Source organism: Perognathus longimembris, chromosome 9 (genome assembly GCF_023159225.1).
Source record: "Perognathus longimembris pacificus isolate PPM17 chromosome 9, ASM2315922v1, whole genome shotgun sequence".
Lineage (NCBI taxonomy): Eukaryota > Metazoa > Chordata > Mammalia > Rodentia > Heteromyidae > Perognathus > Perognathus longimembris.
Window position 1 is genome coordinate 64860543 of NC_063169.1, and position 14548 is coordinate 64875090.

The following is a 14548-nucleotide window of genomic DNA, read 5'->3' on the forward strand; positions in this document are numbered from 1 at the left end:
TTGTTGTATAATAATTTAATGTGAATGTGTGTGTTGGAGATGCACAAGTGTTTGGAAATGGATGTATAAAACAAGACTGTTCTTCCCACAAATACTGTCTGAGTAAAAAGCAGCAACCTCCATCTCTGCTTAGAAACCAACTCCTCCATCACCCTTATTACTTATCCCATGTCTGTACATTGAGGATCCATGCGTAACATGCAAAGTTTCTTCTAAACATAATTATGTTTCCATCCAACGTCCATGGGGGAAATGTCACCATCCAGAAAAGCAGTTAGCCAAGGAGATGGAAGCCCAGAAAGAACCCATCACTTGGAGGCCACATCCCTACCTCTTCCTCTTACACCTCACCAAGTCACTCCCCAGCACCATGCACTGGTTTAGCCAGGTTCATCATAAGACAGAAAGACATCTGGGCATTAATGCAAAACAAATCTCTATGTCCAATCTGCATAATATTGTCTGAGAAAGAATTCTACCACTGGGGGAAAAAAAATCTCTTCAGGATAATAAAATGGGGGCTGGCAAGCACATACTTCCATATATCAGATTTTGAACTACCAGCATAATAAAATTCAGAAACAGAAACATTAATAGAAAAAATACTGAGATGTTCAAGCACTACAAAATGGCCATATATCCATGAGGGGCCAGAGAAGCCATTTTTTTTTTTTTTGGCCAGTCCTGGGGCTTGGACTCGGCCTGAGCACTGTCCCTGGCTTCTTTTTGCTCAAGGCTAGCACTCTGCCACTTGAGCCACAGAGCCACCTCTGGCCATTTTCTGTATATGTGGTGCTGGGGAACTGAACCCAGGGCCTCATGTATACAAGGCAGGTACTCTTGCCACTAGGCCATATCCCCAGCCCAGAGAAGCCATTTTTAAAGTGATGATTAAAATGGTGTTTAAAGGCCAGCCAGAGAGTCTGCAGACCTAAGTACGCTGTGCAGAGATTTAGACAAAACTGTCAATAGTCGTGCTATGACATGAGCCTTAAAGATGATCAAAGTCATTAACGACCATGAGAATGGCTACAAAAATGCTAATATTGGGAAGCATTTTTGTAAGACCTCACTAAAATAAATAATGCTAAGAACTAAAATGACTCCTCAAAATGTTAATAAATTACATGTAACTTTTTCTTAAGAAAACAAATGGCTGCTTTAAATCATAAATGTCACCGGAGAGATGGCAAAACAGGAGTCCAGGCACTTCAAGTCCAAAGCTTAATCTATGTCTTGTTTTCAAGTGGGAAAAATAAGCACAGAATTTCAAGTAAATTACCACCTCATCAGAGCATAGACAGATAATAAGTTCTTGACCTTGATGTGGCAAATAGTGATTGAAATCCAATAGGGTACAGTATAAATCATATATATATAGCCAATACCCATATAATACAATCTGTCATGACATAAGAATCCACCACTGGAGAATATAACACCTGAAGATAAATACTGAATTTGGCAGATCTGAGCATCAGGGTTCAAAGCCACCAGGGCAAGAAAGCCCACGAGACTCTTATCTCCAATTAACCACTAGAAAACCAAAAGTGGCTCTGTGGCTCAAGTGGTAGAACACTAGCCTTGAGCTGAAGAGCTCAGGGACAGTGCCCAGGCCCAGAGTTCAAGCTCCGTGACAGACAAAAAAAAAAGGAGTGTTATGAAGTTTTAAAAATCTGATCCTTTTGATCCTTTTGTGTCTCTGTTCTTAAGTTTTTGTCAGATGCTTGAAAAGACCAATGGAGGAAATGCTAAAATCAGAAATAGGGAAAAAGCAGCTTCTCTCTGCATGAGTAAATTGGAATCGTTTAGATTCCATTGTCTATTCCTTCCTTGCATTGTGTGTCTAACCGTCCACGGTTTCCCAACTTTCTGTGAGGCCTCTGCCCTCCTCTGTAGGGGTGTGGTAGAGGCAGGTGGGGAGGTGTGGTGGAAAAGAGTTAGGTAAAATGCTTCTAGCTATATGGGGCTGCCCAGGGAAAAAGAATGTGTGCGTGCACGTGTGTGTGTGTGTGTGTGATGAAAGGCAGCTTCCATTTTCTTTAATTTTCTAAAGCAAGAAGACAAAGAAAAATGATGAAGGGCAGATAAGCAAGGAAATGAATTATCGTGTCCAAATAACTAAGGCAAATTTCAACATAGTCTGCCTCGGCGGAGGAGTATTGTGTAGGTGGATGGGTGGATACAGGAATGTTTACTGCTATCGCCTGGCATCTGCTGCAGTGGCACACACAGGAGACATTCCATAAACGACAAGCTTTAACCGGTTGTGTGAAGGGAAAAAGAGACACTGGGAATTCTAACTAGGGCCCCCCGATGATGCCAATCACATATAGCCGCTCTCGAAGAACAGCCATTGTGACACGCCATAGTCTACCCCAGAGGGGAAGCAGTAGGCATAGTGCGTGGACTTCAAGCAGGAAAGGAAAGACACGAGGGATGTAACTTGCAAGTTGAATGCGCTCTGAGTGAGAGCGTTTTCCATGTGCTCTGGACGGCACGTGACAATCACACAGCACACGCTGAGCCCTGCACGTGGGAGTGGAGAGACCACCAAACCTGTGAACTATCAGCTCCACAGAGCTTTCAAATCCTTCTCCTTGTGACACCAATCCACAAGGAAAAAAACTCCTTACAATGAGTTTATCTACTTCCCACTCAACAGAAGAACCTTAAGATGTGTCTATAATAGCTATGAGGATTTGTGTTCTTCTTCAAATACCAGAGAAGGAAGGAAGAAGTCTTTTCTTTTCCAGACCTGGACTGGCCTCACACCTTGATCCTCCCACTCGAAGCCTCCTGAGTAGCTAGGATTCTAGGGGAGAACCTGGCTCAGAACGGTCTTCTCAAGACCAGCAATTAAACGTGTACACAGATACACAGATATGAAATGGAAACTGCCTCCCACAGCCTACAGGAGGGAGCTGCAAAAATAAGTATTTTAGTGAGCCAGACCCAAAGAAACATGGACTCTATGGTCTCACTTATTGGGAATAATTAGCACAGGTTTAAGCAAGTCACAGCAGAGGATCACAAGAGCCCAATAGCTATGCCCTTATGAACACATAAGATGATGCTAAGTGAAATGAACTCCATTTTATGGGAATGATTGTTATATCACCGTTGTAACTACTTTCAACATCCCATATGTATCTGTAGTTTCTACTATTGATGATGTTCGTGTATCACCTTCTTGTGATTGTATTTACACTATCTCTGTAATCTTATCTGAGTGTATGGGAAACAGTGTGTACTGGTATTAGAATTAGGAAATTCAAAGGGAATACCAAAATTGAGAGACAAAGGGTAAAATAAGAGAAACAACAACAAAAGCAATACTTGCAAAACTGTTTGGTGTAAGTGAACTGAACACCGCAGGGGGGGAAAGGGGGAGGGGAGAGGGGGGTATGAGGGGCAAGGTAACAAACAGTACAAGAAATGTATCCAATGCCTAACGTATGAAACTGTAACCTCTCTGTACATCAGTTTTATAATAAAAACTTTAAAAAAAAGTATTTTAGACTTCAGGGGACAGAACATCTCTTCTTCCTTCCTTCCTTTCTTTTTTCTTTTTTTTTTTTTGAGTTGGGGGTGATTATCCTATTGCTAGAACATGAGGTAGGTGTACAGTGAGCTTCAGGATATTACAGAGGGTCCGCCCTGGGACAATGACACTGCTGGCTGTGTTTTGACTGTAAATACAGATGTGTGGTCACCCTACAGCTGGGAGGCCCATTTTCTTTTTCAATGCCATTCAGGTGGAACCAAAAGATCCTTGAGACTAAAACCTAAACCAGAAAACCAAACCTAACTGGAGATGCTCAGAAGAGGGCCAGTACTGAGTTCAGTCTTTATAACAACTCCAGAAAGGAATCACTAAAGTGGCAGAGATAAATAAGACAGTAATTTAACAGGAATTGGCTTAAAAGTCCCATACCCAACCAAAGTAAATTCGCTCTCAGAAGTATTGAATTTGTCATTTTCCTCTACTTACACATTCATTTCCTGTAAATTCTCAGCTGCAAAGTAAAATGTCTTGATCTGAGGATGGTTGATCTTAAATGCACTATAGGGAGAAAGGCATGAAAACACAAAAATTAAAGCACATAACCATCACAGTGGGCCTGATAGTATATCAGTCAAATATAAACATTGCAAGCTTGTCTGCTTTCTTTATAAACTTACAAAAATAACTATCACATTAAATATCTATGGTTTTTATTTCATATAAGGAAAGTAAGGGTCAATGTAGCACATCAAGACATAGTCACCGCTATTCAATAGTTTGCATTAAAAATGTATCAGCCTAATTGTTTTACTTCAAAGATACAATCATCTAGAATTTAGCTTCATTAAGACATCTTTTCAAAATACTCAGATCAATCCCATCAAGCAAAATAATCAAATTCACTAACAGAATTTTACTATAGGAAAGCAATGAGGCATGGAGCTTCTACCCTGCAACAACTCAACAGAGCCATGTCTAAGGCACTCCATTTGGGTAAAGAAAAATCTAAAGTGGATTTTAGTTTAAAGGGAAAATGCAAAGCATTAAAAATAACAGACCGGAAAGTGTTTCCACTTTACCATTTACACCAGAAGTCCCGCAGGACAAAACCACAGAATCAACACAGGCCATGCTACTATACTAGAGGGACAAAAAAATTTAAAGCTATTATCAGCATAATTGTTCTTACTGGAAAACAATTAACCAGTCACAAATGACAATAGGGAAGTGTCCTTTTCTGAGAAAGCTGGTAAAAGATGTTAAGGCTGGAAGACAGAATAAGACAAAGGTGACGGAGGGCATGAAGACAAAACGCAGCCAAACAGTCTCACAGGAAGAGCTGTTGACAGGGAGATTTGGGGCCTCAAGTGCAGCGCCAGCTCTCTATTGACCTCTGGGGCTGTGCACAGATGTTCTAGGCTCTTCCTCCATAGATAGAACAATAAGCTGGAGATTGCCAGTTCTCAAGTCCTTTGGCCTTAAACTCTATCCAAATATAATCCCAAACTTAAGACTTAGAGCTGTTCACAGTGTCATGATGAACTAAGGTAAACTGGGCTCTCTCACAGCTGTGTCTGGTGAGTCTGCTTAAAGACTGGTTCTCTTCACAGTGTTTAAACCCTGATATCCAGATCTTCCCCCCCCCCCCAACACACCATGCTGGGCGGGGCCACTGTCCTTTCCTTCACCCCAGATACAATCATCAAGGACAGATTGTGCCAAAGCTTCATGAGGGTTCTGCCCCACAGAATGCCATTCCAGAAAGTTCAGAACTAAAGGTGTGTATGAGGGCTTAAGGTGCTAACCAGCAACACTCAGACCTCTCCAGCACTGAGCATTTTCTCCACTCCTTTCTACATTGCCCCACTCTCAGATAAACCTTACGGATGAAGAGTAATCAGACTCGGAGCTTTGTGAAAGGTAAAAGACAACTTACTGCTTTTTCTTGCACTCAGATGCTCTTTCCACGCAGAAATCAGACAGATTGACAAATCCATCCGCTTTCTCTGCCTGAAACAAACACAAACCACAGATGGGAATAAATGTACCAACCCTGTGACTGACTGACTGAGACCATTGACACACGATCGAGGTAAGTAATAAAATGAGATCACATCACACACTTCTCTAAATCAGCACTGGCTAATACATCATTGGTGAGAAAAATAAATATTCTCTTGGTAAATCACCAAATCTTTCCATGAGAGTGATGTGACACAGCTTAGGAAAGGTCCACCTGTGGTGGCAGGCTCTGCCCCCTCTCAATCCTGGTCTTCTGGAAACCCACAAAGCCAACCCATCAGAATCCTGCCTCCTGCTGAACTCAGAGGGTGCCTCTGGTGCTAGGCCACTCTGCTAGCCACAAGCCAAGGACTTCAAAACCTCATGAGCATCCTCATGAGGTGGACGGAGCCCTGACTTTAGGGTTAGCAGCCCTTCCTTCCTCTCATGGATCTACTTCTATCATTTCTTTTTTTTATTAATTTACTTTATTATTATTATAAAGGTGATATACAGAGGGATAACAAGTACATGAATCAGGTAGTAGGTACATACACTTCTTTTCATACAGTGTCTTCTGTTCCCTCAATCTCTCCCAGTCCCTCCATCCCATCTCTACCCATGAGCTGTATAGTTCACTTTCATCTGGGTGCAGTGAGCTCCATTGCTGCACTTTTTCACCCTTTCTCCCTTGAGTTCTATATCCTCCCCCTACCTCCTGATGATATATACTTGAGTATACCATACAAAAAGAAGACAGAATCATCAAAAAAAATTAAAGAGATACCTCTTGCTTCTATATCTTGGAGTCTGTTTTCATATATATAATTTTATATAAATATGACGATACATGTAGGCATTGTGCCTTTTTGTTTCTCTCCTAAGAGTAGCCTCCTTTCGTCTCACTGTATGCAAATATCTATAATCCTGTATAATTTACCCAAGCTCAGTGTCTTTCTTCTAGTGGTTTATGTGACTTAAATGAGTCCAAATAAACAAAACACTTAATAGACATTCAATGAAAATTATCTCTTGGTCCAAGTCTGTAGGCAGTTTGAGAAATTATACCACAGAATTACATCTTATAAAAATTTTAGTTCCATAGCTCATTCTCGTAGAGGAAAGACTTGGGCAGAAAATGACACTGTTAAGAATACAGAATGAGGGCTGGGAATATGGCCTAGTGGCAAGAGAGCCTGCCTCCTATACATGAAGCCCTGGGTTCAATTCCCCAGTACCACATATATGGAAAACGGCCAGAAGTGGCGCTGTGGCTCAAGTGGCAGAGTGCTAGCCTTGAGCAAAAGGAAGCCAGGGACAGTGCTCAGGCCCTGAGTCCAAGGCCCAGGACTGGCCAAAAAAAAAAAAGAATACAGAATGAATGTTGCTTTAGATCACCCAAAATTCCATAAGGATTGCAACCAGTGCCCACCTCTCTATGAAGCTATGAATCTACCATTTATGATACAGTTCATGGGATCTATAAGGAAGCTCGGTTGTCATCCATGAGCACAAATCGCTTTTTCGCCACATTGGAAACATAATCCCAAAGACTACACATAAAAGAGTCAGTGGTTATTAGGAGTAGATAAAAGTAGATTTCATTTTACATGCAAACTAGCTATTAAATTAGTGGCAATGGGTGCTACTATTTCATTTTTTCACCATCACATGCTCTCATTGCCCAAGGACAGAGGAACTTGCTTTCTTTCCTTCAAAAACATAAACTGTGACATTGGCAACCCTGTTTCCACCTTCAGCCCTCCATGTGATACAGTCTATCCAATTCTTTATCTGTAAGGCCCTGATTTTAGAAGAAGTCAATCCCAATTGGAGTGTCTCTCCTTAAAAAATACACATACACATGTGTGTATACTGTGTGACTTATTTCTTGGTGGGATAATTATCTACTACTCAGTAACTTCCTCATCAATCCTACATCAAAGAGAATGTAAACTACTGAAATAACCCAAATGTATAAGTCAACAACGTCTTTTAAGAAGTGGCGCTGTGGCTCAAGTGGCAGAATGCTAGCCTTCAGCAAAAAGAAGTCAGGGACAGTGCTCAGGCCCTGAGTTCAAGCACCAGTACTGGCAAAAAAAAAATGTCTTTTATTGAAAGGTGATATATAGAAGGGTTACAGTTACAAGAGTAAGGAAATGAGTACAGTTCTTGTCAAATATTGTAGCCTTTTGAGCCAATATAATATTTCCTGTGGGTTGTCCATTTGCACTACATATAGTTTTAGGATCTATTGGGTTCCACATCTAGAAGTGTTCCCAGAGGAAAGGAAAACAGATACTCAAGTAAGTGCATGCATAGCAATGGTCACACCAGTACCATTCCCTATAGCCAAATATGCATCCATAGAGGTGAACAAGAAAACTGTGGTATATCCACAGCCTATATCCAAAAATTAAATAAATAATGAATGAATTAATGAAGTGTTTGTACATGCTAGATAATAAACTTTAAAAAATTAAGTAAATGAAATCAGACACAAAAGGTTTAATGTTATGTATTTCTTTTTTTTTCTTTTTTTTTTTTTGACAGTCCTGGGACCTGGGCTCAGGACCTGAGCACTGTCCCTGGCTTCTTTTAGCACTCTGCCACTTGAGCCACAGCGCCCCTTCTGGCCATTTTCTGTATATGTGGTGCTGGGGAATTGAACCCAGGGCCTCATGTATACAAGGCAAGCACTCTTGCCACCAGGCCATATCCCCAGCCCCAATGTTATGTATTTCTAAAGACAGAACACACAGAGAGTTTCCACACACTGGGGAAATGAAAATTAGACATCGGCTGCCCAACGGATCTGGTCTTTCCTTTGGGGATGATAAAAATATGCTGGAAATAAAACTAATTTATGTATGTACAAGTAAACACATACCAGATTCTATGCAATTGCACACAAATGTATTAACTCGAGTTTGGTATTTTGTAGAGGGGAATTCAGATGGTGTAATTCCTTAGAAAAACTAACTCATAGTCCAAGATAATGAATACCAGGAAATTGGCACTTGAAGTATAGAGAGGAGGCCCACCGGAGGGGTAGAGGAATAAAGAGAAGAGGTGACTGGGAGGATGCAGTCATGATATTTAACGCACATCCTATGGAATTAAGAACATCAAGGCAGGGAAGGGGAGGAATTGGGAGAGATGGAAGAGAGTAAGGAGAGGGGGGACATTGCTCAAGATGCAGTGTACTTATAAAATGGTTTGCTGCATGGCAATTCCTTTGTGCAACTACTTAAAAATAATAACAATATTGAGTTAAAAATATACTAGGAACAGAGGAAGTGGTTGCATAACTCTGTGACTATACTGAATTGCCATTGAACCATTTGTTTTAAATGGTTTCTCTTGTGTGAAATGATTTCCTTCTTGCCAGGTGCCAGTGGCTCACACTGGTAATCCTAGCTACCCAGGAGGCTGAGATCTGAGGATCCTGGACCAACAAAAAAGAAAAAAAAAAGATTTCCATCTCAATTAAAACAAAATCAAAGTTGGACAAAGGTATTTGTATGCGAAAACCTCCTAGCTTATGTAGAAAGGACGAGTCTTGCTAGGCAGCGTGTCTCACCCCTGAAATCTCAGCTACGCAGGAAGCTGAAATTTGAGGATTGAACTTCACAGCCAGCCCACACAGGAAAATCTGTGAGACTTCTTATCTCTAACGAACTACTCAGAAAAAGCCAGAAGGGACACTGTGGCTCAAGTAGTAGAGCACTAGCTGTGAGCAGAGAGAGGCTCACCAGACAGAGCCCAGGCCCCAAATTCAAGCCCCAGGACCTGCAAAAACAACGACAAAAAAGGATGCCATTTATACTCACCATTTGTTTCTACCTCCTCCTCCACTCACTTCTCTTCCCACTGTTGTAGATCAAGCAAAGACACTACAAGTCCCAGTGAATCCCATCCACCCTTTCCAGACTTTCCTTGCTTGAACTCCAGGAATGATCACCAGCACACGCCCCTCCCTACTACAGTGACCTCACAGCTTGGCTTTTCCAAGGGCTGCTCACTACTCCTCTTTGTCATGCCTCATCTCCTGCCTGTTTCTTACACATCACAGTTCCCCAGCATCTGTCCAGCCGTGTACATTTCACAGCAGGACTTTAATGGGTGCTGACAGACTCCCATGGCTTCATGCAGCATAACTGTACACACGCAACTGGGGTTCAGCCCTGGACCTCCAGATTTCGAGCAGCCTCCTTTACCTATTCACATTGGGTCATTCCTGGCTTCCTTCAGGAGACATCATCCAAACCTGAAGTCACACTCTTATTCTGTGGCATGCCTGCTCCGCCTTCTCCTGTGTGCTCTGCATCTGTGACAATATCTTTCTCCCCAGATGCCCAGAATAGGAGACCTAGGAGTCACCCAGCTATAGTAGGGATATTCTTTACCTTCACCAAGATTCATGACAAGGCTCAGTGTGCAATGTGGCAGTATGGAAACCTTTGAAAGGAAAGTAGGTCATTCAGAGAGGTCCGTGTCATTCTTGAGAGTGGATTCTCATTCTCTCGGGAACAGACAGTTGGCTCTGAGTCTGGGCTGTTACAGAGGGAAGGAGCCCCAGGTGCTTGGCCCTTTTCTCCCCTAACCATTTCCCTTCCAGCTCTTGCCATGAATTGAGCAGCACATGGAGCCACACAGACACAAGTGTCATGTTCCGGAGTTCCAGCATTCTGAGCTAAATAAGCATTCTCGTTCACTAAAATAATTAAGGTTCTGGTATTTTGTTATAAATAAGCTCCTTATCAGGATGAATGCAATTAAATGCATCCATCATTGTTTCATGTATCACAGATTCTTCACTCATCTATTGTCTACCACCATCTTTATATCACCACTTTCTCTTGAGTTGCTGAAAATGGCCCCTGACCTATTTTCATTTAAAACAAATTCTCTCTATCTATCCAGACCATAGGCACAGTAAACCTTTACATCATGAGCTTTCTCTAATTAACACTGTATGCTTCCTAATTGCTCTTGGGTAAAGCTAAGTGCCTTAGGAGAAAACCCTTATGATAAAACCCTAATTCAACAATTTCATCCTTTCGAAGTTCCTAGCCCTCTACATTACCAAAAATAAAACTAAGACAAAAATAATATTCCCATAGAGCTGCATTAGAGATACCCAATTTGTGTCTTGATGAGTCTAAGCAATTTATTTTCAGTATAAGAAGCCCATCTCAAGTGACCATAATACAAAAAATCAAATATTAAAAATATATCGTATATTACAGATACTTTTATGAACATTTGTATCCACTTCAGATGAACCTATGTCAAAGATAAATTTTAAAAGTATCTTCAGGAAGACTCCTTTCCATAACTGAAATGGTTGAGATTCCTTCAAATAGCATCTCAAATAAATCTCAAGGAAGCAACCTCAACATTTGCCCAGCAAGTCTTCCCTTAAAGCTGAGTCATATTTTCCATTATTCTGGAGACATTCAAGCTGTACTCAAAGTCACAGACAATTGTGTCAAAAAACGGTCCTTGCTTATTTGACTTGCAAAAAAATATATGCCTCAGAAAATGACAATGGCAGTGGGCAAATCCTGAGGAAATGACAGTTTCCTTCTCCTCCTCCTCTTTTCCCTCCTCCTACACCTTTTAGATCCCTTGCTGCCTGTTCCATCAACGAAAATAACTTTCTCGAACGGCGCCCTTCCCCTTCAAGGACTCCTCACATTCAAAAATGCTACTTGACACTTATGCATTGGGAGCTGCAAACTTCCCTCTGTATCCTAATGTCAGAAAAAAAAGCCTTTCTCTCCTGCCAGAAGCATCACATCATCCTTTGGCTACTGTGTCAATTCATCGCACCAAATCTCATCTTACGGAAGCACCTAGTATTCCCTCTACAGTGTGATGTTCTATGAGCATATGAGCCTCTCTCAGTTCTTCTTCCTCCCAAGCCAGCCCACACAGCCTCTCCAGAATCTCATTTCCTTCACATCTCAGTGAAGCATCATAGGTACTGCTGTCATTCAGCCATACTAATGTCATATATATGGATATCGCACACACACACACACACACACACACACACACACACACACGTCCTTTAAATACAGCTCTTATACCCCTACAGGACTTTACACATTGGTTTATTCTCTTCATAGCGACAGAGCTTCCTCTGTTCTAGACACATGTGATCGATCCTTGAACAAACCAGAGATCTCTGCCCTTCAGAGAAAAGAGACAACCACCACAACATGGAAACACAGATTACATCGTAGCACGGGTAGATGGAGAAAAGTGAAAGTGATTCCTTCCAGAGATGGAGATTCTCCACTGCTTCCTGGGTGACTGTGCCTCTCACAAATCATCTGCTTATATAAATTCCCAGGATTCAACAAAGCTGAGAACCTCCTCCAAAACACTGTCATCCAGTTTTTAGCCTGTGTTGGACCTTTGCTTGTTTTTTATTATTAAATATCATCCTATGAATAATGCTGCTACAAATATTTGCATGCAAATCTTTGTATGAACAGGAACTTTCATTTCTCTTTGGTAGATACCTGGAAGTGGAATTGTTCGGCCCACATTAATTACATGTTTATGTGTTTTAGAAACTGCTGAATTCTTTTCCAAAATAGCTTCTGCATCTCATTGGAACACAGCCTTCATTGTCAGAGGGAAGGGAACATGTCTACCCCGCAGTCATTCATAAAATGCATGCATTTATTTCAGATGTGCTGAACTTCTATCCGTGGACTACACTACTTCGGACATCTGAATGAGAAACATTGTATAAACCACAACAATTGCTGAGGCTGTTTTAAAACTCAGGAGATACAGGAAGAGTTGAGGAAATAAAACCATGTGAATGAAATCCTTCTTGCCTGACTCTGAGTGAAACTTGGAAAGAAAAATGTCTGGTCTTTGACAGTCCTACATATGACTAAAGAAAATTGGCTCCATTTCACAGAAAATTGAGTACATGCTTCTAATATTTCAAAGTATCTAGAACGGGGCATCAGGTCTTAATATTTAAATGTGAACATAAGCTGCCATGATAGGGTTTGGCTTTTTCATACACGTGTCTTGAAAAATAGACTAAGTTACTGCTTGCTGGTACTCAAGCTGGAATGATTTGAACAGTTGTTTCTGTGGCTCATTTCTCTTTCCATCTTAGCATTGGATTGACAGTTGTAAAAAATAAACAAAAACAAAACCCCTCCAAATTAGTTGAAGCATAACAATGCCTGTGAGCTTACCCAGTCCCCATGCATTCTTTGGGTATGTTTTTATTCAAAGATTGTGACATTTGGGTTTTTCTCACTTTATCCTATGACTATAATTAGATTGACCCCATGAGGCTTTATTCTTATGAATGCCAGAAATTGATATTCTACATAGAAAACATTTGGTAAATGTTTTGGCTAATAAACAAAAAGGCATCATTTCCTACAGAACATTCGAGATTATTTGGCATTAGCAATAAAAATGGACCCAAAGTACGAATGCTGATCACTATAATTCTTCTGAGGATGTTGAGGTTCCAAGGGAGAGGGGAGGGTGGGGGGCTCTGAAGCAAGCAGACCCTAGACAGCTGCTGCCGGGGACCCAGCAGCACCCCCAAGTCCTTGCCACCCAGGGCATGCTGGCCAGAATTGCCTTTGCAAAAAGCTGCATCTTTTGGGGACAGCATGGCTGACTCCTCCACATACACAGAGGGACTCGGGAATCAGTGGCCCAGGGCAAGCTCTTCCCTAATGCCAGGCATGATTTGAGGGAGAAACAGCCCCCGCTTCCTTGCCCCTTGGTATAGACACTCCAGGCTGTGCGCTTTCACAAGCACGACGAAGCTTCCCTTACCCACCACCATAATTTGCTCAATTCCTCATTCCTTTTCCAAGAAGAGTTGGCTTTCTCCAATCATCAGGTACCGCATGCATAAATAATTTCATCAGAGATTAAGAATATTTAAGTGGAAACCCAATATTTGCACTTAACACGCACAAACTTTCATTCTTATCACGATCCCCTAAACCATACAGAGTGACAACTATTTTCAAATCATGTGCATTGTACTGGGTATCGTAAGTTATCAAGAGAGCACACAGGAGGATGTCTGTAGATTATCACACTGGTTTGAGCTTGAGCATTCAAGGATTTGGGTACCAAAACCAGTCCCACACACCTTGGGACAACTTCCCCCAAACTCCTTGCACAATAAATCCCCTTGGAAGGATCTACTTGTGAGAAATGTCAACCAAAATGCCCTCCCCTCAAAGGGAAAAGAAATCGCTACCTAGGGCAACCATACACGGCACAAGTGTTCACCATTATAATTCCTCATTACTTGTCCTCCTAGAATCTCCCAAGGGTATGACAGGATGACGTCACTGTCACACTATGGCATGGGGAAGCGGTGAGGAAAGCTGACAGTCATTTCAAGGGAAACTGTGCAACTGGCAAACAAAGATAGTCAGGACTTTCATAAAAGACGTTTTCAAAAACACTTGAGACAGAAACCTCACAATGGAAAAGAGTTATGGGCAACGGTTCTCTGCTGTGTAAGAGACAGGCCTGTGACATCACATCCACAGGCAGCTCCAACCCAGCCTCGGCTCCCACTATTCTTCTAGAAGATTCTAACCCCAAGGCACTTGATTCTCATCTACAAAGGTAGTTGGTCTCTCCTGCCATATAGCTTCAATGAAGAGGAAGAACACAAGCAACAGAAAGGGAACATTTTAAGCAAACTAAAATAAATCTGGCTAAATGACATTATTACAAAATAAGTTTTATCTCTTGCTATGTAATAAATTGCACCTGCCACCCATGGTTAGAGCAAGAATGGGTGAAGGATAAATAAAGGAACACTAGCTGGGAAGAATTTAAATAATATGTTCTCTTTTCATATTAGAGATTTAAGAGTAAGAAAAAGAGCAAAAATATTAGAGTTAATTGTTTTCAACCACCGTTAGTATGTACACAATCTTACTTTAGTTAGCATGTACATAATCTTACTTTCACATTAAATCTTCCAATACTTAAGAACTTCAAAATCCCTTT

At 41.3% G+C, this 14548-nt stretch overlaps 2 protein-coding genes and 1 non-coding gene across 8 annotated transcripts in view; 2 read left to right on the forward strand and 1 right to left on the reverse strand.

Moving 5' to 3' along the window:
• Positions 1-14548, forward strand: part of Oprm1 (opioid receptor mu 1) — a 125988-nt gene that overhangs the window by 102358 nt on the left and 9082 nt on the right. The gene's annotated exons all lie outside the window — the stretch shown is intronic.
• The window catches only part of Ipcef1 (interaction protein for cytohesin exchange factors 1), a 115129-nt gene that overhangs the window by 26936 nt on the left and 73645 nt on the right, over positions 1-14548 (reverse strand). For all 6 annotated transcript variants that reach the window (XM_048354325.1, XM_048354324.1, XM_048354328.1 and 3 more), the window contains 2 exons: positions 5445-5518; positions 3995-4066 (listed from right to left, as the gene is read on the reverse strand). In XM_048354325.1, coding sequence (XP_048210282.1) covers positions 3995-4066; positions 5445-5518 — 146 coding nt within the window. The remainder of the gene's footprint in view (positions 1-3994; positions 4067-5444; positions 5519-14548) is intronic.
• On the forward strand, positions 908-1037 carry LOC125357802. Its single transcript, XR_007212207.1, has one exon. It is a non-coding gene; the product is annotated as a small nucleolar RNA SNORA33 (small nucleolar RNA).